At 32.7% G+C, this 27,893-nt stretch overlaps 1 protein-coding gene across 1 annotated transcript in view; it reads left to right on the forward strand.

Moving 5' to 3' along the window:
* Positions 1-27,893, forward strand: part of plxna1a (plexin A1a) — a 275,583-nt gene that overhangs the window by 107,730 nt on the left and 139,960 nt on the right. The window contains exons 4-8 of the mRNA XM_073822714.1: positions 635-735; positions 1,869-1,992; positions 2,934-3,087; positions 3,171-3,270; positions 16,210-16,324. Coding sequence (XP_073678815.1) covers positions 635-735; positions 1,869-1,992; positions 2,934-3,087; positions 3,171-3,270; positions 16,210-16,324 — 594 coding nt within the window. The remainder of the gene's footprint in view (positions 1-634; positions 736-1,868; positions 1,993-2,933; positions 3,088-3,170; positions 3,271-16,209; positions 16,325-27,893) is intronic.

Below are 27,893 nucleotides of genomic sequence, written 5' to 3' on the forward strand. Positions count from 1 at the left end.
GTATTTATACATAATCAAAGCTGAATAAATAAGCTTTCCATTGATGTGTGGTTTGTTAGGATAGGACAATATTTGGTCGAGACAACTATTTGAAAATCTGCAATCTGCAATCTGAGGGTGCCAAACAAATTGAAATATTGAGGAAATCACCTTTAAAGTTGTCCAAATAAAGTTCTTAGCAATGCATATTACTAAGCAAAAATTACATTTTCGGTAGGAAATTTACAAAAAATCTTCATGGAACATGATCTTTGTTATATCCTAATGATTTTTGCATTTAAAAAATGATCATTTTGCCCCATACAATGTATTGTTGGCTATTGCTGCAAACATACCTGTGCTACTTATGACCGGTTTGTGGTTCATGGTCACAAATGGATAGATAAAATTGGTCAAAGCTTTTCTGTGGTATATAACTGTGTATCATATGCTGTCAAATGAGCTTAACTTGAACATTTTGACAGGAATCTTGAAACTGATTCCAGTCAGACTCTGTTGTTAGCGTGTTGCTAAGCTAATGGCTCATTACAGCTAACAAATACTGTTTTTTCATTAGTTGGAAGTATTTTCTAACTGTAGTAAGAGCTAGTGAGATTGTGTTGACTAATTCTGAGCATGATGTGTTTGTGTGTAGGTGAGACGAGTGCCGGTGGAGAGCTGTGAGCAGTACAGCAGCTGTAGCGAGTGTCTGGCTTCTGGTGATCCCCACTGCGGCTGGTGTGTCCTGCACAGTGTGTGAGTATCGGCACCTCCTGACCCCACAGCTGCTAGCACACACATACAGGCGCGTTTACATGGCTATATGGTGACATACTGTAGACTGTATTGTTTAATATAAGGCTAATAAGGCTATAATTGCTACGCCGACACTAGGGCGTTAAAAAATGCTTAGCTACGAGACATGATAACAGCCAAGCAGATGTGTGTTTAATGTTTTGTTTAAAGGGATAGTTCATCCAAAAATGAAAATTCGGTCTTTAATTACTCACCCTCATGTCGTTCCAAACCCACTTTGGAACACAAATGAAGATATTATTGATGAAATCCTAGAGCTTTCTGACCCTGCATAGACAGCAACGCAACTGACTCATTCAAGGCCTGGAAAGGTAGTAAAGGATATCGATAAAATAGTCCATGTGACATCAGTGGTTCAGCCGTAATGTTATAAAGCTGCAAGAATACTTTTTGTGCGCGAAAAATACAAAAGTAATGACTTTATCTGGCAATTTCAAATAAAGCATTTTGCTGTGAGTTTGGGTTTATTATAACGCTAAACTTTATTTTCTTATTTCTTATTTTTGCACAAAAAGTATTCTTGTAGCTTTATAAAATTACAGTTGAACCACTATTTTAACAATGTCCTTACTTCCTTTGTGGGTCTTCAACATGTCAGTTGCGTTGCTGTGTATGCAGGTTCAGAAGGCTCTCGGACTTCATCAAAAATGTCTTGATTTGTGTTCCAAAGATGAACGAACATCTAACAAGTTTTGAATGACATAAGGGTGAGTAATTAATGACAGATTTTTTTTTTTTTTGCATAAACTAATCATATTTTGAACAAGGAAAAAAAAAACAAAGCAACATCCAAAATCACACTCTGAAGTATATACTGAATTATATTTAATTAAGAACTTTTAAATAAATGTATTACTTTTTGTTATTATTAATATAATGTAATCATTTTAATATACAAATTTTGTTTTTGTTTTGTTTGAACACTGCTGAAGTTTTATTTATCACAGCACACAGTGTTATTCCAAATCTAATCAACTTACTAATAAAGTATGCACTTGATTTCTCCGGTTGATTATTCTTAGAAATTGATTATAATGTGTTTGTCCCTCCTGCTGAGTAATATTTGTGTTTAGATGTTCACGTAAGGACCGCTGTGAGAGAGCTGATGAGCCCCAGCGCTTCGCCTCCAGACTAGAGCAGTGCGTCCGACTCATGGTGCAGCCCAACAATATTTCAGTCACCATGTCTGAAGTTCAGGCAAGTGTTTGTGAATGAAATCTCCTTTATTGTGATCAGATTGTGTTTCGGATCATTGAAAACATATGGGAGGTGGTTTGGGATGGATTTTGATCACAGTTAATGAAGATATACATGTACAGTAGAGGTCAAAAGTTTACATACACCTTGCAGAATCTGCAAAATGGTAATTATTTTGCAAAATCATACAAAATGCATGTCCTGAATAAGATATTTCATAAAAATGACACAGTTCAAAAGTTTACACACACTTGATCCTTAATGCCGTGTTGTTACCCGAATGATCGACAGCTGTATTTTTTTTTTGTTGAGTGGTAGTTGTTCATGAGTTTGTTCAACAGTTAAACTGCCCGCTGTTCTTCAGAAAAGTCCTTCAGGTCCCACAAATTCTTTGTTTTTTCAGCATTTTTGTGCCCTTTTCAACAATGACTGTATAATTTTGAGATCCATCTTTTCACACTCAGGACAACTGAGGGACTCATATGCAACTATTACAGAAGGTTCAAATACTCACTGATGCCTAAGAAGGAAACATGCTGCATTAAGAACCAGGGGTGAAAACTTTTGGAATTTGAAGATCAGGGTAAATTTTACTTATTTTGTCTTCTGGAAAACATGTAAGTAACTTCTGAAGGGCAGTACTAAATGAAAAAAATATTATATTTAGGCAAAATAAGAAAAATGTACACATCTCCAATCTGTTTAAAAGTTTTCACCTCCAGCTCTTAATGCGCCGTTTTTCCTTCTGGTGCATCAGTGTGCATTTGAAACTTCTGTAGAAGTAGTAACTTATGTAGATGAAATACGGCTAAAAATATCCAGACAGTATCTGGATATGAAGGTCCAGGTGTCTTTTGTACAAATGTTCAGTGTTTGTCATGCCAATAAAGCACTGAAATTGAAATCTGTTCCTGTCTTCTGTTCTGTGTTCGGTCCTACAGCTGGTTCTTCAGGCTCAGAACGTCCCCAGTCTGGCTGCGGGTGTTAACTGCTCATTTGAGGACTACACTGAGACGGAGGGACACATCATGGGGGGACGTATATACTGCCTGTCCCCCTCCGCACGGGAGATCGCTCCCATCACGCGCAACCAGGGTAAGGCGACATGCACACGCTTCTTTAAAAGCCTCCTTGCGCTTGTTAGAAAGCGCTGAAGCTCACCGTGTGTCTCTTGGCAGGTGACAAGCGGGTGGTGAAGCTCTATCTGAAATCCAAGGAGACGGGGAAGAAGTTTGCCAGCGTGGATTTTGTCTTCTACAACTGCAGTGTCCATCAGTCGTAAGTCTCACACGGGAAAGAGCGAAGGCAGCTTCCTGTCGTCTAACTCTCTTCCTCTTTCTCTCTTTCGTTCAAACTAAGACAAGTGTATTTTTGTGGGGCCGTGCTCTCTCTGTGTGTTTACTGCTTCCGAGTGAGAGAGGGATGTTTTTGTGTGCCGTTAGCAGTTTTTCGCTGAGATCAGGGATGAGATCAGATTTTTAATGTCATTTCATTAACGACTCATGAGCATCCCTGACTTCAGCCGTCCAGCTTTACTGCTCATGAGTTATATTCCTGCAGTTCTTACATCACTCGCTCTCTCTCGCTCTCACATTCAATCCGTTCTTACGGTGTTCTCGGATCAATGGCAAATAAAGATATCCGTAATGGTGGGAAGAAAGAAGCATTTAAAAAGCTAGTCTAAAATACACATACACAATTCCTAGCAATCTAAAACAAATTTAAAAAAAATATATTTTCTTGAAATAGTTTCATGAATTTGACATTTGACCATTTGAACTAACCTTGCCATGTGTTAAAAGGTAATTTATATCACATTTTATTAATTTAAACTAAATCCATAAAAAATTAAATAAAATAAAATTAAGTAAAATTAAATTAAATTAAATTAAATGACAAAACTACAAATAACCAACGCAATTGCTAAGACTTTAAATTAAAGTAACAATGAAAATAAGAAATTCTAAAAATAAAAATAAAAAATATAATAGTATTTTAGTGATGTTAAAATGACCCTGACTCGGTGCACAAAGGTATTTAAATAAAAATAATATTCTAAAACAAAACTGCATCATTTCTTATATTATTTATTTATTTATTGATTTATATTTATTTATTTTTATTGCATTTAAAATTTATATTTATAATTCTAAATAATTTCCCGAATAATTAAATAATTTATTTCAGACTTGATTAAGCCACCTTTATTATGACATTATTTTTTATTTTATTTTATTTTATTTATTCATTTATTTTTAAATAAAAAAACAAACATATGGCAATAGTTTAAGTATACTTTTAATGTATTATTAGATTTTTAGATTTTATTTAGTAAAAATTAAAATAAATGTATTTTGTATTTTATTTTAAATTTTATGTTGCATTTCGTATTTTATTTTGGTGTTTTTTTTATTTCAGTTAAAATCTGAAAATATTTTGCATTTTATTTAATATTTTTTGTTATTTTTGTATCTATTTATTTTTAAAGATTTTTTTTTTACTGTTCTGAAGAACAAACATATGTCATGGCAATAGTTTAAGTATACTATTAATTTAGTTTTAGATTTTTAGATTATATTTAGTTAAAATCTAAAAATATTTTGTATTTTATTTTATATTTTGTTACATTTTGTATTTTATTTTAGTGTTTATTTTATTTTATTATTTCCCTACAAAAAATGGCTAAATTAATTTTAAGTGAAGTTTTATGTATTTTTGAAAGCCTCTTCACAGACCATAATGATCCCATCACCACCATTTTGTTGTAAATAATTATTTTATTTTATTTTATTTTATTTTATTTTATTTTATTTTATTTTTTATTTTATTTTATTTTATTTTATTTTATTTTATTTTATTTTATTTTATTTTATTTTATTTTATTTTATTTTATTTTATTTTATTTTATTTTATTTTATTTTATTTTATTTTATTTTATCCTATTCACAAACCATACTGATCCACCATTTCATTCTCTCACTGTCTGTCCCATGGCTTCCACTCTCTCATCTTCCTCTTCTCGTCCTGCCTCTCTCCGGATAGACAACAGGTTGTTCTCCAGGCAGGAGCGGCTCCAGATGTTTGGAGCTCCTGTTGTCTCCTGTCCTCTCCCGCTCTCGTTCATTAAGTCGGGCAGCGTGCTCTTCTCTACCTCAGCGTGCCTTACATTAGCATGGCACTGTCCCATTAGCAACACAGCCACTTCATCTAAAGCTGGACGCGATGAAGTGCTCACCTGGTGCTCCTCGAGTATGTGTGAGTGTGACTAAGGCACACGATTTGGCTCTAGTGATCACAGGGTCTCTATTCTCTGTGTGTGTGTGTGTGTGTGTGTGTGTGTGTGTGTGGCAGAGGGGCGCCTGCTTGGCACGGCAAATTACCCTACTAGCTATTTACATGCAGCGTAACAATATTAGAGTTTAGCATGAGACAGGGGGAGGGGACGGCTTAATCGAGCATGCGAGGGGCCCGATGCATTTTTAACAAGAGGAGCAGGGAGTGAATAAGGAGGAAAATCGGAAAAAAGACAGATAGATGGTGGCTTTTGTTAAAGCGATAAAGCACTCGCAAGGCTGAAAGGTTAGCAGTAGCTCGCGCATTTTAATATGAAAAGAGCCCATGCGTGTGGCACAGGAGACACACACTGTTGAATAGACACAGTGTGCCCCTTCTGTGTGTGTGTGTGTGTGTGTGTGTGTGTGTGTGTGTGTGTGTGTGTGTGTGTGTGTGTGTGTGTGTGTGTGTGTGTGTGTGTGTGTTAAAGCCTCAGGTTTGGCACCACGTTATTGTGACGTCTGATTTCCTGTCTTGTGAGTCTCATCATTGTCATTGTTTGCTTAGCGTTATACTACTACTACTACTACTACTACTACTACTAATAATATATATATATAAAAATAAAAAAATAAATAATAATAATAATAATAATAATTATTATTATTATTATTATTGTTGTTGTTATTATTATTATTTATTTTACATTTTTAATTTATTAATATTAAGTTTAATATGTTATATTAGTTCAACATATTTTTTATTTACTATTATTATTACTATTTACTATTATGGCACCATAATTCCAATATCAAAATTATGTTTCTTCTTATTATTATTCGTTTATTATTTGATGTATTATTTATTATTGTCTAAATTTGTTTTATTAATCATAATAGTAATATTTATTTCATTATACATACATTTTATTTTAATTTTTAGAGGGGTTGGCACCACATAATTCTAACATTTTATTTCCTGTCTTTATATTAGCATATATCAAATATGTTAAGTACAGATTAACACATATTATTCTATCCAAATTATGTTTAATAATAATAATTTAATAATAATTATGATGATGATGTTGATTTATTTTTATTAGTATTAGTATTCATAAATTTTTATTTATTTATTTATTTTTATTAGTATTATTTTTATTTAAATAATAAAATTGTTTATTCATAATAATAATGTTATTATTATTATTATTATTATTATTATCATTATTATCTTATATATGTATTTTATTTATATATTTCTTAATAATGTTTATTATTAATAATTTTATTTATATTTATTTATATATTTTTATATATTTATGTATTTTTTGTGAGGTTGGCATCACATAATTCTATCTTTTGAGACGCATCACGATCAAATATCAGCATATATCAAAAATGTAAAGTGCAGATTAACACAAACTAACATTTTTAAAGTTTATTTGTGTTTACATTTGTATACCAACAACAATAATAGTACTGCTACTAGAAATAAATAAAAATAAAATGTATGATTTATTTTTTTAAAGTATAATATGTAATATTCGTTTAACATATTTTTTATTTACTATTGTTTTTATGGCCCCATAATTTCAATATCAAAATTATGTTTATTAATATAATATTATTGATTAATGATTGTTATTCTAATTATTATTATTATTATTATTATTATTATTATTATTTTATATATTATTATTTATTTAAAATGTTTATATATATATATATATATATATATATATATATATATGTGTGTGTATATATATATATATGTATGTATATATATGTGTGTGTGTGTGTGTGTGTGTGTGTGTGTGTATACTTATTTCTAATTGTTTATTATTATTAACACCAATAATAATAATTATTATATTTATTTATTTTATATATAATGTATTTTATATAATAATAATAATAATAATAATAATAATAGTTATTATTATTGTTGTTGTTTATATTATTATTTAAATTAATTTTATTTATGTTTAAATTGCTTACTAAAAGTAATAATAATAATAATAATAATAACTATTATTATTATTATTATTGTTTGTATTATAGATCATTTTTAATTTTAAAATTTTTTATATATATATATATATTAGGGGTGGCACAGTTCACAAAACCCACGGTTCGGTTCGAATCACGGTTTTAGGTCACGGTTTTCAGTTCTGTACGGTTCTTGTTTTTATTTTTTTTATTTTAATCTTTAACACTCCAGAAGTTTGTTTTGGCATATGAAATGTAGCTTGATTATCCACAATTTAGGATTAAATTTTTAAAAAAAAGTTTTATCATGTAATCATGCACAAACTGAATTGGACTTGACTTTAAGCACATTATTGAGACCATCTCTGAGGAAAGCTAGGGGAGATTTGATACAGCAATAGAGAAGACATTGATGACATGCTTTTCATTTATTTGGCAAAAACAGGACACCGTGTATCTCCACAGGAATTCATGTGCCTTTTTAGCACATAAAGATTGAACTGAAGAATTAACTTGCATGTCTACCAACACACTGGTGTGATGTCTTCTCAGATGAACTGACAAATTAGAAGTGTTGCCGTTAGCATATTATATGCATTTTCCACAATGCTTGCACACAGTCTCAGTTCGATCTATTCTTTTATTCCCGTCTTCATCATAGGTAACATGAAATCCAAAATGTTCCCACACAACTGACCTGGCTAAGGGGCCGTTCACATGAAGCCTCTTTTGCGCACTCAACTTTGTTATTTCAAATGTAGACGCGTGGTATGCGCTCGTAATGGAAGCGACGCGGTGCGACACGCTCGTTTTTTCCAGGCGCGTCCTCGCCGCATCGAGATAAAAACATCTCAACTTTTCAAAATTCCGCAAGCTCACCGCAGGCCATGTGACATGAACCAACCAATCAGCTTCATCCTTTCCTTTAATAAAATTGAAAGCACAGCCAAGTTGGATGAACAGCGTATCATAGCTGGCGCATCCTCCAACTCCGGGCAGCCTTCCTTATCTCTCCCACTTGCCATTTCTATACGTGACGTAACCTGCAGCACTCCACTTTTACTGTCTCTATGTCTACACACACCTCTTATTTCGCACAAAAAGGACACTCACGAGGCTACATTGCGCATGCAATGTAGGTGTGGAGTTCAGAAGAAAAAAAGAAAACTATTTTGTCACAAAAGAGTTTGATTTGTTTCTCAGTCCTGGCAGTGAGGATGACATGGCACATTTGAGGTGCGTGTCAGCAGTGATGGGTTGTAATGTAGGTGCCTCTTCAGGAAGTAAGATCTGAATAATACAAGATCAAAGTGTGCCAATGTGACATTCATTAGTGGTTGCTTCCCTACGCCTCACTGTCTTTTCTCATCTTTCTCCCCCTCGCTTTCTTCCTCTACCCTTTGTTTTGCTCTGCTCTTTTCCCTTTCTCTCTCCATCTCTGTTCCTTTTTTGTTGTTTTTCTTCTCTTCTCACTTTTTTTATTCTTCTCCCTTAGAATCTCTCTATTTCTCTTCGTCAGGTTCAGCTAGTCCTTTAATTCAGCAGCTCTTGTGTCTCATGTATAGGGCTGGGTATCGAGTTCGATACTTTTTAAGCACCGACCGAATTGTCTCGATACTATCGAGTATCGAAAAAATCATTTTCGTTCGGTACCAAATTTCGATACCCAAGGATATAATCTTGTCAACGTCAGTGAGCTAGAAAACGTGCGGTATCTTTAACGTGCCCGGATCAAATGCTGGTGATTAGCTGTGGCGAGACTGCCTTGAAAATCAATAGTTTACGGCGGTTACGCCCACTCGCCCAGAGCTTGTCAAATGTGAGGCTGTAATGTACACTATACTTTAAAGCATAGCATAAATTTAACGCAAACGATGTATAAGCGATCAAAAGTATTGCTACATTATGCCAATATTGACGGCAACAGCGTGTGATGCAATATTTGTAAAAAGGTTATCGCGTCCAAGACTGGCAACACGTCAAATATGAGAAAACACCAGACACATTCTGTCGGATACAATTCTGGCGCCTCAGTCTCAATATAGTCTCAGTATAGGTACAACGCGACATACATTCACATAAAACGATAACTCAGCGGCAGAGTTGCACTCACGCAGGGGCATAATTTTCACTGAGGACACGCTTTTCAAAATCCCGTTTGTGTCCTCTGACTTTCAAAAGGTTTTGTTAAAGTAATCTCTTGTATTGTAGAATGCACGCTCATCACCGCCGAGTTTCGCGGGATCGTTGAAACGAAACCAAAAGTAAGAAGCGCACACGCATTTAAAGCAATTTTAATACCCCACGTTTAGAGAACGACTCCCCAATGCGCGCAAATTAGGCTTCATAAAATATTGAGGCTGTTATTAGTATGTGGGCTGACAAATTAGTTGTCTATTAATAGCTCTGTATCATGCTTGAAGATTCGGTCTCTGTTTGCACTTTGAATTTTGAAAGAGTAGCCTATTTTGATTATGGTTGCATTTATTGTCTATACGACTAAGAAAGAACTGTGTCGTTTATTTTTTGTTATTTATAATATATTTTGTCATTTATTTAGATTTTAATCTAAATGCAGTGGTTGCCTCTAATTTAAATGGCTGTACCTATAATAGAGAAAGTAAACATCTTGTTCATGTACTCATATTATCATTCATTCTTGTCCCTTGCTTAAGGTGTAAACTAAATATATTAAAAAGGCTTTCAGAATCAGCCCATTTGCTTGTAAAACATTGGCAATCAAAATTGACCATGAAGAATCAATATCTGTCTTACATGCTAATTTTTCTGAAGAGTGATTTCAGGTGATCTTAAAAGGTTAGTTCACCAAAAAAATGAAAATTCTGTCATTATAAACTCACCCTAATGTTGTTCCAAACCCATAAGACCTTTGTTTATCTTCAGAACACAAATGAAGATCATTTGGATTTAATCCAAGATCTTTCTGATCCTCCTATATTTACTGGATATGCATTTTCAATGCACAGAAAGGAACCAAAAACATAGTCAAAATAAGTCAATGTGATATAAGTGGTTCAATCATAATTATATGAAGCTGCGAGAATACTTCTGTGTGCAAAGTAAACAAAAATAACTTTATTCAAAGATTTATCTATGGGAGATTCAGAAATCCAAAATATCTTCATTTGTAGATAATTAATGACAGAATTTAAATTTTGGGTTGAACTAAACCTTTAAGCAGCAGTGAGCCTCACAAATACTTAAATCTGATTGAGTTAAAACTGTTTGAACTTTATTAAAAAAAACATTCACTGATATATTGTCTTAACTACACTTTGTTCATTTTGTGCTTTTGTTCCTTTGTTTATTGGTCTTAGAGATAAGCCTGATGTGAAAGTGTCACAAACATCCTGAAAAAGTAACCTTGTTAAAATACATTTCTTAAAATAAAAGTATCGAAAAAAGTATCGTTCGGAACCGGTATCGAATTCAGGGTATCGGTATCGGTATCGGTATCGAACATTTTGGAACGATACCCAGCCCTACTCATGTAGTCGAAGCGGAGTGAGGAGAAAGCTTTATCATGCACTAGCAGCGGACGTGAGCGTAAGCCTTTGAACATTTGGCACAGACAGGGGAAGAGGCGTAGAGCGCACTTCTCGCCTCTTTGTGACGCTCTCGCTGACCGCAGAAGCCTTTTCATGATATGAGAAAAGCACTGAGCGTCTGAGGAGAATTTGGAAGCGGTGAGCTACATGCAGCTCAGGGAGCGAGTCTTAAAATGCTGTGGAAGCCGCACTCTGTGTGGACTGTACTACAACATTTGTGTTGTAGCGCTCGAAGGTCTTTTTATTTTTGTGATTTGCATTTCAGCACTCAAAAGTGTTCCAGATCCCTGTGTACTGCATTTTACATGAAAATATGTTTTGTTAAACTCAACATGACATAAAAACAGCCCTGTTTAGTTAATGCACAATTATGACAATATTATGAACGATTCATTAGTGCATGCCATTCTGAATATAATTCTGAATAAAAATAATCATTATAATAATAATAATAATAATAATAATAATAATAATAGAAGTAGTAGTAGTCAATATAATTAATTGGGTGGTGATAATATATTCTTATATATAAAAAAATATTATTATATTTAAATAATTATTACGTATTCAATTACCATTAATTTATTTATTGTAATCATTATTATATAAATTATGCAAAACTCTACAGTTACAAAATATTAAATAGCATTATATTTAAAGAATTATATATTAAATTAACATGAACTCATTAAATATTCTTATATAAATGATTATGATTATTATTATTAAATATTAATATTATTATATGAATGATTATGAAATGCCTTACAATTCTATAATATTGTAGTGATATTTTTTATAGATTTGCCTAAATTTTTATAATTTGCTCATACAAATGACAAATTACAAATATTAAATATTATTATATTTAAATAATTATGATATATAAAACGTATTATTATATAAATTTGTTATTAATTATAATGAAATACTTTACAGTTACAAAATATTAAATAGTATTATATTTAAAGAATTATAGATTAACATTTATGAATTTATTATTATTATTATTAATTATTATTACAGTATTATAGTGATATTTATTTGTTTATACTGTAGATTTGCTTACGTTTTATTTGATAATAAACATATGACACAATATTCATTTTTATAATATTTAAATAATATTATATATTAAATTAACATTAATTGATTTATTATTATTATTATCTACATTATTATGGAATACATTAGTTATAATTTTTTTAATAGAATTATAATATTTTATTATTTATTATAGATTAAGTTCATTAATTCATTAATTTATTATTATTATTATTATTATATTATGAAACACCTTACAATTCAATAGTATTATAGTGATATTTATTTATACTGTAGATTTGCTTACGTTTTATTTGATAATAAAAATATGACACAAATATTATTTTATTTATTATTATCAAATATTTTATTTATTATTAAGTGAGCATTAATTAATTTATTATTATTATTATTATTATTAGAAATTATTATGGAATACATTAGTTACAATTAGGATTATAATATTTAATTAATTATTATAGATTAAGTTAACATTCATTAATTTATTGTTATTATTATGAAATACCTTACAGTTCTATAGTATTATAGTGATATTTATTTATAGATTTGCTTACATTTTATAATTTGATCTAGTAATAACAACAACAACAACAACAATAATAATAATAATAATAATGATAATAATAATAATTATTATTATTATTATTATTATAACAATACATATATTTATAAAAGTAAAAATTGTAATTCATAAATAATAATGCACATATTGTGTGTGTATCTGTGTAATATATAAAATATATTTAATTTTTACTACTTAAATTCATTAATTAATGTGTTGTAAGGTCATTTTTTTGTGTATTTATGTATGTACTTTAACTGTCTTTAATTTTAACCTTAATATCCAATGGCAGAAAGAGGGAACATTTTGTAAATCTGTTCCGTTTGGTGACACAAGTGGTGCAGAAATTACTCACTTCACCTTTAATATACAGTTGTGAAATGGTTTAGAAGTGCTGCACAAATCTGTTTCCACCACTTATGTCAAGCTCAATTCATTCTGGAGTTCATGGCGAATGCGTGATAAGAAACTGCTCCCACGCAACTCTTCTGTTATGACTTTTTGAGACATGACTCTGAGACTAGAGTACAGATCAGCGTCCTTGTCCTCCCCTGCCAAACGGCAACAAAATCTTCCTCTGTAACCATAGCAACGAAGCCAACCTACACCTTTGTCTCGGTGCGATGTGTGGAAAGTTGACAGATCAGTGTTGTTTGTGACGTGTCTGGCATTCTTCGTTTTTTTTTTCACCTTGAGGTGCCAACTCAGTCAAATGTGGGCTCAGTCGTTAAATGTCTTAACCGAACAAATCATCAGTGTTATTGATGTAAATGAGTCATTTTAAACTGTTGAATGTGAAGCTTTGCTCTATGGTCATTTTATGAGTGTAATACCTGAATGAATGGATTGTGTTTAAGGGTTTTTTGGTTTCTTTTCTGATGTCTTTTGATGAGAGCGTTCGTTCACTCTGTCTTTGATCTGTCTCACTCTCTGTCCATCTCACACCACCTGCTCTCCGTCACCTCTGCATGAAAGATGAAAAGTGTTGAGAAAGGGAAAGAGAAGACATAAAAGATCTAGATTTGTTTGAAAAACCATCTTGGAAATAAGGTGTAATGAGTGGTTGCTATGGCACTAAATTAATAAATAGTGGTGTAAGTGCTTTTTTGTGTGTTGCTAGGGCACTGCTAGATGGTTGCATATGTGTTTTGAGTTTTTAGTGTGTTGTTGTGGGTACTAGAGCGCTGCCAAGGTGGTTTGAGTGTTTTTTTGTATGTGTGTTCTACTGTGTGGTTGTCAGGGTCTTCTGAGTGGGTGCTAGGGTGTTGCTAAGGTATTCTGGGTGTATTCTCGTTGTTATGTTGTTGCAAAGATGTTCTGGGTGAATGATAGGGTTTTAATAAAGGTATTGTGAGTGTTTTAGCTCATTGTTTTGGTTGCTAGGGTGTTCTAAGGTATTCCGAGTGTTGTAGCTCATTGTTATGTGGTTACTAGGGGGCTTTGAGTGGGTGTTAGGGTGTTCTGAGTGTTTCAGTACATGATGTGGTTGTTAGGGCATTCTGATTGGGTGTTAGAGTGTTACTAAGGTATTCAGAATAGTTTTAGTAAGTTTTTATACAGATGATAGGGTTCTAGGTGAATGCTCTGGTGTTACTAATGTGTTTTGAGTGTTTCAGTACATTATGTGGTTGCTAGGGTATTCTGGGTGTGTTTCTAAGGTGTTCTAAGTGGGTTCTAGGGTGTTGGTAAAGTATTCTGAGTTTTTAGCTCATTGTTATGTGGTTACTCTGGGCTTCTGAGTGGGTGTTACTAAGGTGTTCTGAGTGTTTCAGTTAGGTTGTGCCGATAGACGATAGTATCGTGTATCGACGATAGTCAAAGATATCGCCTGTTGCTGATGCCTTTGACGATAGTAATATGATTATTATTATTATTATGCATCAAAAAGGCACCTAACTTTAGCGATGCAGCACGGAGAGTCGGTTCTAGGATGCCTCAGAAACTTGCCGCGGAATAAACGTGCAGTGAAAATGGGTAAGAGATTTATTCATCATACAGTGTACATAGATTAAGCGTAGACAGTCATTAGGATAACAGAGGTAGTAAAATGTGGTTTAGGCTGAATTAAATACGATATATGAGAATCCGTCTGTATATAGTAAACATAAACATTCACCTCAGTAACATCTGTATGCGTTAACTAGAATTACGATGCGATAAAATGGCGCTAAACATACGCACGTGAATTACACGGGCACCGTTTCTCCACAATCAATATGAACTGAACTACAACATGAACTGATGACAAAGATCAGACATACAGCGGTAACATTATCGCAACATGACGGGTATAGAAAGATGCATTCATTTGCTTTCAAGCACGCACATTTACCACTCACTGAAGATAGCAGAGAATGAAACCGAAAGTAAACTTGAACCTATCCAACAGAACTACCGTCAGCGCTCTGTACACGCACAATTTAAGTCACATGCACTACCCTTACAAAACGAATAAGGAATTTATTACATATTGACATATTTACATATCATTAAATAAATTAGCACGTATCGTGTTTCGGCGATCTCACGGGCTGACGATAGGACGATATGAAAATTGTGCATATCGCCCAACACTAGTTTCAGTATATGATGTGGTTGTTAGGTTGTTCTGAATGGGTGTTAGGGTGTTACTAAGTAATTCAGAGTAGTTTTTAGTAAGTTGTTATACAGATGATAGGGTGTTACTTAGGTGTACATTATGTACATTATGTGGTTGCTAAAATATTCTGAGTGTGTTGCTAAGGTTTTTTGAGAGTTTTAGTTCATTGTTATGTAGATGCTAGGGTGTTAATAAAGGTGTTCTGAGTGTTTCGGTACATTATGTGGTTGCAAGGGTGTTCTGAGTGGGTTCTAGGGTGTTGATAAGGTATTCTGAGTGTTTTAGCTCATAGTTTTGTGGTTACTAGGGTGTTCTGGGTGAATTCTATGGTGTTATTAAAGGTGTTCTGAGTGTTTCTGAGTGGGTCTTAGGGTGTTACTAATGTGTTCTGAGTGTTTCAGTACATTGTGGTTGCTATGGTGTTCTGAGTAGGTGTTAGGGTGTTACTAAGGTATTCTGAGTGTTTTAGCTTATTGTTATGTGGTTGCTAGGGTGTTCTGGGTGGAAGCCAGGGTGTTGCCATGGTGTTCTGAGTGTTTTAGCTCATTGTTATGTGGTTGCTATGGTGTTACTGAGGTGTTCTGAGTGTTTCAGTACATGTTGTTGTTGTTAGGGTGTTTTTAGTGGTTGCTAGGGTTTTGCTAAGTTGTTCTTATTGTTTTAGCACATTGTTATTTGGTTGCTAGTGTGTTACTATGGTGTTTTGGGAGTTTGAGTGTTGCTGAGGTGTTCTGAGTGTTTAGCACATTATGTCATTGGTAAGGTGTTCTGGGTGGATGCTAGGGTGTTGCTAATGTGTTCTGAGTGTTTAGCACATTGGTAAGGTGTTCTGAGTAGTTTTTTTATGTGTTTCTATACAGTTGTTGCGTATTCTAGGGTGTTGCTAGGGCATTCTGCTGAATGCTGTGGCTTTGATGTGTTTTAATGAATTTAGTGTAATTTTTAGTGTGTTGCTATGCGGTTGCTAGGGTGTTCTGGATTGGTTGCTATGTGGTTACTAAAGTACTCTTAAGAACAAGCTAATAATATACTTGCGCAAAGCACCAAAGTCCAAATGCTTATAGAGGAATAAGCGAACAAGTCATGTGGAAATGTCATGGTTTGATATAGAATGCCTGTGAATAATGCCCTTTTTCTCTCGTTGTCTTTTTTCAATAGGTGTCTCTCCTGTGTGAACGGCTCCTTTCCATGCCACTGGTGCAAATACCGACACATGTGTACCCACAATGCCAATGACTGCTCCTTCCAGGAGGGCCGCGTCAACATGTCTGAGGTCAGTCTGTCTGATACAATACATTCATTGTCGCGCAAAGCACTTTCTACTCACAACTCACTTTTCATTTAATCGAAAATTGCTTTTCATGTTTGCGACCCATCACCGACAAATCCAGGGGTGCGGATGCACACATGGGCGGTCATGTCCCATTTGTGCGCGTTGTTCTTTTCGCGCTGGCTTTGTGTGAGCAGCTGTTCTAAGGAGAGCGGCGCTGGATTAATGCACTTATAAACAGCACTGACTGAATGACTATGCAAATTGTATCGTGTTGTACATTTACAAATGCTACATTTGCATAAAAACCAATATCAATCACATCTTTTCGTATGAGCGCTGGAAGTGCGCGTGTACAGTGGGTTATGATTACCGCCGCACACACATGCATCAATCCTCCGCATGCCCATTCCCGACTGCCGAAGTCGTCTCGGGGGAGCATTTGTATCTCAAAACTGTTTCGAGTCGACCAGGGGGCTGTTCACGTGCTCTGCAGCTGTTAAACAGCGTTTTCGCCGTTGAGAGGGGCATTTGGGTGTAATGTACATAAATGTTTACCATTTTCCACACAGCCTTATCGCTGTTCACTCCCAAACACCTTCCTGCTGTGCTGCAGTATCCAATTCCTCAATATTAGCTGATTTTGGATTCCAGCTCAGTGCATTTGTATCTCGCACCTGAGTAGTAGCCACTGCCGTACACCGTCATTTTTGTTAATATAAGGCTTCATATAAACGCTTAATTTATAATAATGATAATAATAATAATTATTATTATTAATAAAATATTATTATCTATAATAATTAAAATAATAGTTGTTATTATTAGTAAAATAAAGTATTTTATTATTTTATTCTATTATTTTTATTATGTTTCAAGTGAAATAAGTTAACAATAATAATAACAACAACAATAGTTATGTTGTATTGTGGTTTTAAAATAATAATAATAATAATAATAATTTATGTTGTGTTGTGTTTTTTAAAATAACAGTAATTAAAATAAAAATAATAATTATTAGTGTTAGTATTAGTATTATAATAATAATAATATTTTTTAATTTAAGAATAATTGTTGTTGCTGCTGTTTAAAAAAATAACAGTAATAATTAAAATAATAATAATAATCATCATCATCATTAATATTTTATTCTCTTTTTTTATTATGTTAAATAAATTAATAATAATAACATATTATTATTATTATTATTATTATTATTATTATTATTATTATTATTATTATTATTATTATTGTTTAAAGTAAAATACATGTAAATTCTTCAGAGTTCATTTATAGAAGCTTTTGAGGACGCCTTGAAGGAGCAACACATTTGAACACTTTTTTCTGTTTCCGTTTTAATGATTCATTGTTCAAATGTTTACGTGGATTGCAAATAGTGTCAACGTTAAAGACAGTTGTTAAGCACAGTGTGCAGCAAAATGTCTTTAACTCTTTATCCTTGACTATATTCATAATGTATAAGGGCTTTGATAGCTTTATTGATTTTGTGGAATGGTTACTGCATAATGCAAACATCAAGGTCACAATTTTTCATTCAAATGTTATTTTAAGCAAATGTATTATTATTTAAGTCGCTCTGGTAAAAAGCTTCTTCTAAGTGAATAAATATAAATTCATTAAGTATAATTCTTCAGCTAGAAAACAGTCTATCTTTGACAGTTAGTGTTTCACCTACATTATTATATTATAGATGCTTCATTTGGACAGTAGCTAGATGTCATTACATCATAACCTGACATGTGGCCATGAAGAAGTTGCCGTGATGTGTGTAGAGAGTAATAAACACTGGAATAGATGCTCTTGACATGGAGGTTGGTGTTTATTGGGTGGAGGATGAGGGTGAGACAGCGGCAGGGTTTTGTGGGTGAAGGTGTGGGATTGAGGCAGGGAGTGAAGGATAGGTGTTTCAGATCTGGTATCTTCAGGTAGCGCCGGTTAATAACTAGTGGTTGAAGTGAGATTTCGGAGATTGCTTTTCATTATTATCTGCAGTAGGGTCTCAAAAGCGAGTGGAGGTGCCTGCCTAGACAGCGTTTCTGGAATCATAAGAGCATTCTGGTGATGACTTCAAACGTAAACATGCTGTCTACTTTTATACATATATATATATATTGATATATATATATATATATATTGATATATTGATATATAGATATTGAACTGTATTTGCAGATAAATCTTAATTTAAAATTATTGTTTATAAAATTATATATACTGTAACAGTATTCATGGTAGATGAAGGACTATTGTTGTTGTTTTGTTATTGTTATTATTATTGTTAGTAGCCATATCACCCTGTAGCCCAAGCTTGGTCGCCCACTGAAGCTAAGCAGGGTTGAGCCTGGTCAGTACCTGGATGGGAGACCTCCTGGGAAAACTAGGTTGAGGAAGAGGTGCTAGTGAGGCCAGCAGGTGGTGCTCACCCTGTGGTCTGTGTGGGTCCTAGCACCCCAGTATAGTGACGGGGACACTATACTGCCAAAAAGTACCGTCCTTCGGATGAGACGTTAAACCGAGGTCCTGACTCTCTGTGGTCATTAAAAATCCCAGGATGTCTTTCGAAAAGAGTAGAGGTGTGACCTCGGTATCCTGGCCAAATTTGCCCATTGTCCTCTGACCATCATGGCCTCTAAATCATCCCCATATTCCCATTGGCTTCATCACTGTCTCCTGTCCACCAGTAAGCTGGTGTGTGGTGGGCGTTCTGGCGCACTATGGCTGCCGTCGCATCATCCAGGTGGATGCTGCACACTGGTGGTGGATGAGGAGATACCCCTGACACTGTAAAGCGCTTTGAGTGTCTAGAAAAGCGCTATATAAATGTAACAAATTATTATTATTATTATTATTATTATTATTTTTGTTTGTTGTTGTTGTTATTGAAAAGTGCTTTAGTGAGCCACATTTGAAGATAAATTAATAGGAATAATAATTATAATAAATTATTGTATTATAATCCTTTAAATGATTCATTTTTACAGTAAAAAAATTAATTAATTTGTGGGAACTGTATTTCTCAGATAAATCTTAATTTAATATTATATACATCAATAATTTTATATAACATTCATGCTAGAATAGTTATTATATTTTTATTATACAATATAATAATAATAATCATAATTTATGATTATTATTATGCATATTATGGAAATTGCTTTAGTGAGCTGCACATGAGGAAAAACAATATAATAATAATAATAATAATAATAATAATAATAATAATAATAATAATAATTGCATTATAATCCTTTAAATAAATAATTATTTATTAATGATTAAATAAATCATTTTGTGGTTTTATTTGTGTGAACTGTGTTTGCAGATAAAAGTGAATATTATTATTATTATTATTATTATTATTATTATTATTATCATTATTATTATTGTTATTGTTGTTAAAAATTGCCTTAGTGAGCCATACATAATATTTAGTAATGATAATAATAATAATATTCATTATATAATAATAGTAATAATTATTATTATTATAATTTTTATTATTATTATTATCATCAAGTTTTCCTCATCTGCAGCTCGCTAAAGCATTTTTAAATGATAATAAAAATAATAATAAGCTCTGTTCCAGTGTGAATATTGTTATATATAATTTGTTATTGTTATATAACATTTGATATAATATTTAATTATGATTTATTTATTTACATTTTATTTATTTAATATTTATTTAATATTTATTTATTAAGATGTATTATTTAACAATAATAATAATAATAATAATAATAATAATATGTATTTTTTTCCTCATGTGCGGCTCACTAAAGCAATGTTCAATAATAATAAAAATAATAAAAATCACTATTGTAGCATGAATACTGTTAAATATAATTTGTTATTGTTATATAACATTTTATATAATGTTTAATTAAGATTTATTTATATTGTATATTTATTTATTAAAAATACATTATTTTTGTGGTTGTTTTAGTGGGAACTATTTGCAGATAAATGAAATTTTATATAACAATATCAAATTGTATATAACAATATTTATGCTAGAAAAGTGATTTATAATTATTATTATTATTATTATTATTATTATTATTATTATTATTATTATTATTATTATTAATAATAGTAATAGTGTTGTTGTTGCTTGTAATTGTTTTAATGAGCCACACCTAAATAAAAATAATAACAACAAAAATGTATGTTTTTTCTTTCTGTCTTTAAATAAGTTATAGGCATGTTTTTGAATCACTTTTCTAGTGTGAATACTGGCTTATATATCATTTTAAATTAATATTTGTCAAATACAGTTGCCACAAAAGCGACCGCGAATACAGTCCTCTCCGTCCCTTTCAGAATGACTTTATCTCTGCCATTATTAAAGCTCAGTCTGCGAACAACCTCACCTTAAAAAGTAGCCAAACATCCTCGCGAAGACATGAAAGATAAACCACGCAGTCACCGTGCGTAATGAGTCACATTTGCAAATCAAATGTATATAAATCAACATTTGCCTGACAGCGGATAAACAGAGGAACACATTAAATCTGACCAGGCGGAAAATTGCTTCAGTAAGCCACACTTGAGGAATCCACAAGGAGAAATAAACAAACATACATATAAACAAACAAACACACACATTTGTTCCAGCGTTCCTTATTTGTGAACCCAGCTGTCGGCCAGTAGCTCATTTAGTCACACTTGGACAGCGGTTTTGCCCTTTGCTTGTGCCAAAAGTGCCTGACCGTTTCACAGAGCCGCACCGAAGGTCGTGCAGAGCCGCAATATTGAAATGCGTCCTGGGTTTTGGATTAATAGCTGAGTCGGTGTAGATCACGCTGTTTTCTGTTTCCAGCCTACGCAGAGTGTGTTGTCATGCAGACGCGCTCATAACGCGCCAACATTGATTGTCTGTAAATGCACCAGAGAGACTGAATGAAAGCTGCTGACCCACCTTGGGACCCTGACATTGCCGTAGTCACTTTTAGCCAACCCTATTGAGATACAGCCGCCCTGTGCATAAGCGTAATGAATGGAGTTTGTTTTAAGGATGATGAAACTGGTGTTACGGCTGCGTTCTCCCGCTCATTTGAGACTCATTAGTGTGCGTCTCCAATGAGACAAATGGAGGTTTTGATAAATAAGTCATAGGGTGGTATATCGCCAAGGAACTCCTCGATGCACCCGTGGGATCCCTGTGATTCAGTAATGCGTTTGCTCTTATAAACAAAGACTTGTCACCCATGGTAATAGCAGAAACAGCAAAGGATTGTGGGGGTGTTTGTCCTCAGTTGGGTGCATATGTGGTTTTAAGACTTGTACTGTAAATAGGACAGAATATAGCGCTCGTAATTCACACAGAGCTGTTCGCATTAAAAGCTTTCTCCTCAAAGCTATTGTACCTGCATTATTGTTTGGTGATAAAATAACTTGCTTGCCGCAAATATTTTATCCACAGCATTTCAAAAGCGTTTCGGGGTGGTACAACTACATAAGACGGTAATATAGTTGTCAGCAGGAAGATAATTCAAAGAAAGTCTCCGCAGACACCAAAAACAAGTCGCTCTTTTGTCTTCTTGAAAGAAGGATATATTCACTGGCTTTCACAGCTTCAGTTATAATCAGTATAACTAATATGCAAGCTGCACAGTTGAGTTGATCAGAGACTTCTTTTTTTTTTTTTTATCAGGACGTCCATCGTGTTTATACTTTCTTCCTTTTCGCTTTGAGAGACTTAATTAAAATTGAGAATACTTTTAGATTTCACTTCTCTTTGTCACCAGAGCCTGTAATTTCATTTTTAGATCCTTTATAATCTGTGTTTGGTCCATAAAGCTCAGAATGTTTAAATAATAGAAAGTGAGTCTTCCACTGAGAAGTTTTGTTAATGTTTGTAAAAATAACTGGTTGAATATTATCTTTAACCAGTTAACTTCAACTAGTTAAACCATAGTTTACTCCATATATGATATAAACATGTAGTAGTTTATAATAATAATACATTATAATAGTAACAATATAACAGTAACATTTTTACTTTGTTTTCCAGTATTTATTACATTCCATGCATGTATTTATTTATTTAAATAAATTCTTGTGAATAGTCAGCATTAAAGAAAGTTAAGTGCAATGTGCATCTTAATAATAATAATAATAATAATAATAATATAACAATGTAATATTTTTATATTTAAACATTATTTATATGTTTCAGATTTCATGATTTTACTTGTGTACATTTTATTTGTTTATCTATTAATTAATAAATTGTGCATATTGTCATATTACTCTTAAAGCAAACATAAATAAACCTCATTCTCATTACTGTAACATAAAATAATGATATTTATGATCTAATGATATGCAGATTTATGCTGTTTTACAGTCATGAAAATCTAATTATAGTAAGAATAATAAGACTAAAAAAACCTCCAAACACACTATGCTAATAATAATTTATTATAATTTGAGGCAATTTTGCTTAATTATTATCATGAAAATAATGTTGCAATAAAAGAGCAGTCATTTAAATAAGCTTCAATTACTTTATGCACAATGTATTTTCTTTTAATTCTTTAAATATGATTATTTGTATAATTTTTATATTATGTACATTATAAATCTGTATATAATTTTGCTTAATTATCATGAAAATAATGTTTAAGTTAAATAATAGTAATTTATACGATTATTTTAATCATTATTCTGTTATATACATTATTTAAAAAAATTATATATATATATATATATAATTTTAAGTATTTTAAAAACTGTGTGTGTATGTATATGTATATGCATGTGTGTGTCTATATATATATATATATATATATATATATATATACATTTTATTTATTTTATTATATTATATTATATATTATTATTAATTATATTATTTATTATTATTTATATATATATATATATATATACACACACACACACACACACACACCCACCTATATACAGCTTAATATATTATTTTAAATATATAATTTAAAAATACTTTTTTTTTTTTTTTTGCTTAATTATTATCATGAAAAATTACCATAAAATAATATTCATTTAAGTAAGCTTTATTTACTTTATGTACAAATAATTTATTTCTTAAATACAATGTGTATAATTATTATATTATATACATTATACATTATTTTAAATATATATTGCTTTTTATTTATTTTTTTATTTTAGGGTGAAATGTGACCTGGACGTGTCTTATCTTACAGTTTAGATGAGAAATGACCAAGACGCCTTATATTTTTTCATGTCCAAACATAGTGCCATGTTCCATTTTGCAGCATCTTAGTTTTCCGTTATGTAGGACGTGATTATTTGTGTCAGACCTTGATTCAATCTTCAGTCTGTATGCATGTCTCTTATAGAACATGCATGATTTGAATAGAATACATAAAGATTGAATTAGATTCTTAATGTGTGAGCCATATATTTCTCAATAACCTCTAGCACTAAACTGAATTGCACATGCACAGGTTCGATCTGCTCTTTGTTTCCAATTGCATGTGGAGAGCAGCATCCACGTCTGGCTTCCAACCTCCATCCAGCTCTGATTTACCGTCTGTCCTGTTTGGCTGTCAGGTGTTTCTTCATCCTTCGCTCTCTTTTTCTCTCTCACTCACACTCTCAATTCTCTGCCCAGCTCTCACAAACACTGCAAATTCCCGTCTCCCATGCCTCTGATCCCGGGCACTGCCGATGACGGAGCTGCGCTACAAACAGCCGAGGACGGCGCTCTAAGAAGACGCTCTCTGGATCGGTATTCCAGCAGCCGTGCCAAGAGCGCATGCCTCACCTCGTGCCATTTCAGTTCCTTGAGTGACTCCATATCAAATGCTACCTTCATCCAACCCAACACATCATCCTCTAGGGATAACGTCGCCAAGTGTTCATCGTAATTAATCAATAAATCAGAAAGGCAATTAGCAGAAACGGGGACCCCGCCACGCACCCTCACCTTTGTCGTTTGATGCCGGTCCGTCCCGCTGTGTTGCGAGTCGAGCTCAAAGCCCCTCAGTTCCCGTTCTCTCTGGCACTGGGCCTCTCGGAGGGATCTAAGGCTGCCACTGATCTGTGGCTTTAATTATTCAAAGTGTATTAAATCTTAATTTCCAGATGCCTCAGCGTCTGTCTGCCTAATGGAGACCGAAGATGAATTTTACATTCAGGAGTCAAGGAGATGGCGCGAGCACTCGCAAAGTCTTGGGTGGTGCCCAAGAATACAAGGCCAGGACTGGGTTTCTCATGCTGTTTTAACTCAGTCCAGTGCTAGTCACAGGGTCCTAAAGGATGTTTTACTGTAGTTTACTACATTATTTTACTGTACTTGCTCAGAATGGCAAACCCTTATGCAATGCTAGGCTATGTCTTGACTAGTCATTCAACAACTGACCTATTTTATTCAGTTTTTTACTAATATATACATGGTTTTATTATCTTGAACATTTTTGGTAAATGTGTGCTTTAGCTGTTAGTATCATATCAGAGAAATTGCATCTTTACATTAAGTTTCTTTTTTTTTCTTTTTCTTTTTTTTAAAGCATTGTCAGTTCATCTATACACATTTAAATTGATATCTTTGACAGTTGTATTTTGTTTTGCACTGTTTTGTTTTTCATCTGTCAATAGCAGTAAGCTATGGAAGCCCATCCAAGATAATTCTGACTTTTTATCTCACAATTTTTTTCTCAGAATTGTGTTATACAAACTTGCAGTTTTGACTTTTTTTCCTCACAATTGTAAGATATATACTCGCAATTCCGAGTTTATATCTCGCAATTGTGACACTTTTTTACTCAGAATTGCGACATACAGACTCTTAATTCTAATATTATTCTCAGAATTGAGACTTAAACATTTTCTCTTGCAATTCTGACATTTTTTTATCAGAATTGTAAGATATGAACTCGCTATTCTGACTTCTCTCGCAATTCTGACCTTTTTCCCTCAGAATAGAGATATAAACTCCCAATTCTGACTTTCTTCCTTAAAATTGTGAGATAGAAACTCACAATTATGACTTTTTTTCTTGCAATTGTGACTTTTTTTCTTGCAGTTGACTTTTTTTACTCAGAATTGTGCGATATAAACTCACAATTGTGACTTTTTTCTTCCAATTGACTTTTCTGCTCAGAATTGTGCGATATAAACTCACAATTGTGACTTTTTTTCTTGCAATTCAGAATTTTTTCCTCAGAATTGTGAGATATAAACTCACAATAAACTCACAACTTTTTTCTTGCAATTCTAACTTTTTTCCTCAGACTTGAGATTTAAACGGTGACTTTTTCTTCTAATTGACTTTTATACTCAGAATTGCGAGATATAAACTCACAATTGTGACTTTTTTCTTGCAGTTCTGCCATTTTTTCCTCAGAATTGAGATAAACTGTGACTTTTTTCTTCTAATTGACTTTTTTACTCAGAATAGTGAGATATAAACTCACAATTGTGACCTTTTTTTGCAATTCTGACTTTTTTTTGCAGTTCTGACTTTTTTCCTTAGAATTGAATATAAACTTACAGTTGTGACTTTTTTCCCTCAGAATTGTGTGTCTGTAATGTATCTCACAAATCCGACTTTATTTCTCAGAACTGCAATTTTATTTCTTTAAATTGTAAGTTTATATCTCGCAATTCTAGGGTTTATTTTATCGCAATTTGTAAGTTTATATCGCGCAATACTGACTTCATAACTCAAAACTGCGAGTTTATATAAAAAATGTTGTGAATAAAAGTCGGAACTGTTAGTTTATATCCTGCAATTCAAAGTTTATTTTCTAACAATTGTGAGTATATATCATGCAATACTGACTTTATAACTCAAAACTACGAATTTATATCACAAAAGTCAGAACTGTGAGTTTATATCTAACAGTTCTTACTTTATAATTCACAGTTGCGAGTTATGCTACAATTTTGAGAAAAAAAGTCTTAAATGTGAGATCTTTATTCAGTGTCGAAAAAACCGGCTTCCATTGTTTCACAGTCATCGAATAACATTGTTTATCATTTTTTCCTGATAATTCACAGATTTTTGTTTGTTTGTTTGTTCATTTGCATATGGTTTTCAGCAGTGTCGCTTTAATGATCATGCTAAAAGCATGTTGTGTTTTAGCTGTTAGCAAGTTTGCATGGCAAAATCATCTCAAAATAGGTGCATCTTTAAATTAATTATCATTTAAAGCAGTATCTCTTCATCCACACAGATTCAGATTTGTTGCCTGGTCATTCAACAGACAATCTAGTTTACTGTATGTAGATTTTTACATTACTAATATTTTTAAGTTTTGTATTTTTGGCAGTGATGCTTTGATTAACATACTGAAAACATATAAAATCATGGTAAGAGTTGTCTTTAAATCAGTTTTCTTTTTTTTAGATATCAATAGCAGTTATCAATTTTTATAGTGGTGTTTCTGTTAGCCTGTTGAAAGCATGTTGTACTTTAGCTGTTGCACAGTAAAATAATCACAAAGAAGTTTATTTAAAGCATCATTGCTTTATCCATACACATTCGGTTGCACACTCATTTCATCTATTGCATTTTTTGAAGCATCACCCCAAGCATTGCATTTTTAAGACTGTCTGTCAGCTTAATATTTTGCCAAAAATAGCATTTCTAAACATATATAGCATCTCAATATCTAAATCCCCTCTAAGAAGTGCATTTAGTCCAAGGCAGGTCAACCCAAAGCTAGCCTATTTCTTACAACTGATAACTGATTAGTCATTCAAAACGCCCACCCACTAGTCAATTTTAAAGTGATGTATTTTTCCTAGTAGCCTTATGGAAATGTCTTATATAATCGATATCACTGTGAGTTACTGGTCTGCAGTTATTGGTTTGTATGATGCTACATCTTGCTAAGTTTTGAGTGGTGCTCTATTTTCGAACCCCATGTGGGCGGACACTCTAAAGCCCTTTTAGACTTCAAAGTCCCTTTCATTCGACAACAGGCTCTTCTTAGAGTGGATGGATCCACGAGTTGTTTCCCGCTCACCGTTTGGCCCTTACTAGTCAACGAGCTCCAGACTGCCTAATTAGATGGCAGCTCAGTTCCTCATCTGTTACCCTGATAAGACTTGCCAAAATATGTAATTAAAAACGCTACTAGGATTTAAAGAATTTTTGGTGGTGCTGCCCTTGAATTGTTGATAGTAATTGGTTAGACATAATAACAGGCTTGTCAAGTCGCTTAACGACTCAGTCAATAGTGATACTGCGTAAACGGCCAGCTAAAGAAGTGCTGTTGTTCCTAACATTAGCTGTGATGATGGGGTACTTTAAGTAACTTCAGAACTAAACCCATCATAATGCTTTTAGGATGGTAAGAACAATAGCACCGCTTTTTTGTCGGCTGAAATTCATGTACCTTGATATTTTACAAGAATATCTTGGGACTAGCTTGGTACCATGTCCACTCAAAAAATAAAAAATTGTAGTTTTGCAATAAAAATAATAATAATAATAATAATAATTACATTTTGTATTAATTGAAATAAAGCTGTAATAAAATAAAACATAATATAAATATAAGATTAAAAAAAGTGCAACTAAAAAGCTTAT

Source organism: Garra rufa, chromosome 18, assembly GCF_049309525.1.
Source record: "Garra rufa chromosome 18, GarRuf1.0, whole genome shotgun sequence".
Taxonomy (NCBI): domain Eukaryota; kingdom Metazoa; phylum Chordata; class Actinopteri; order Cypriniformes; family Cyprinidae; genus Garra; species Garra rufa.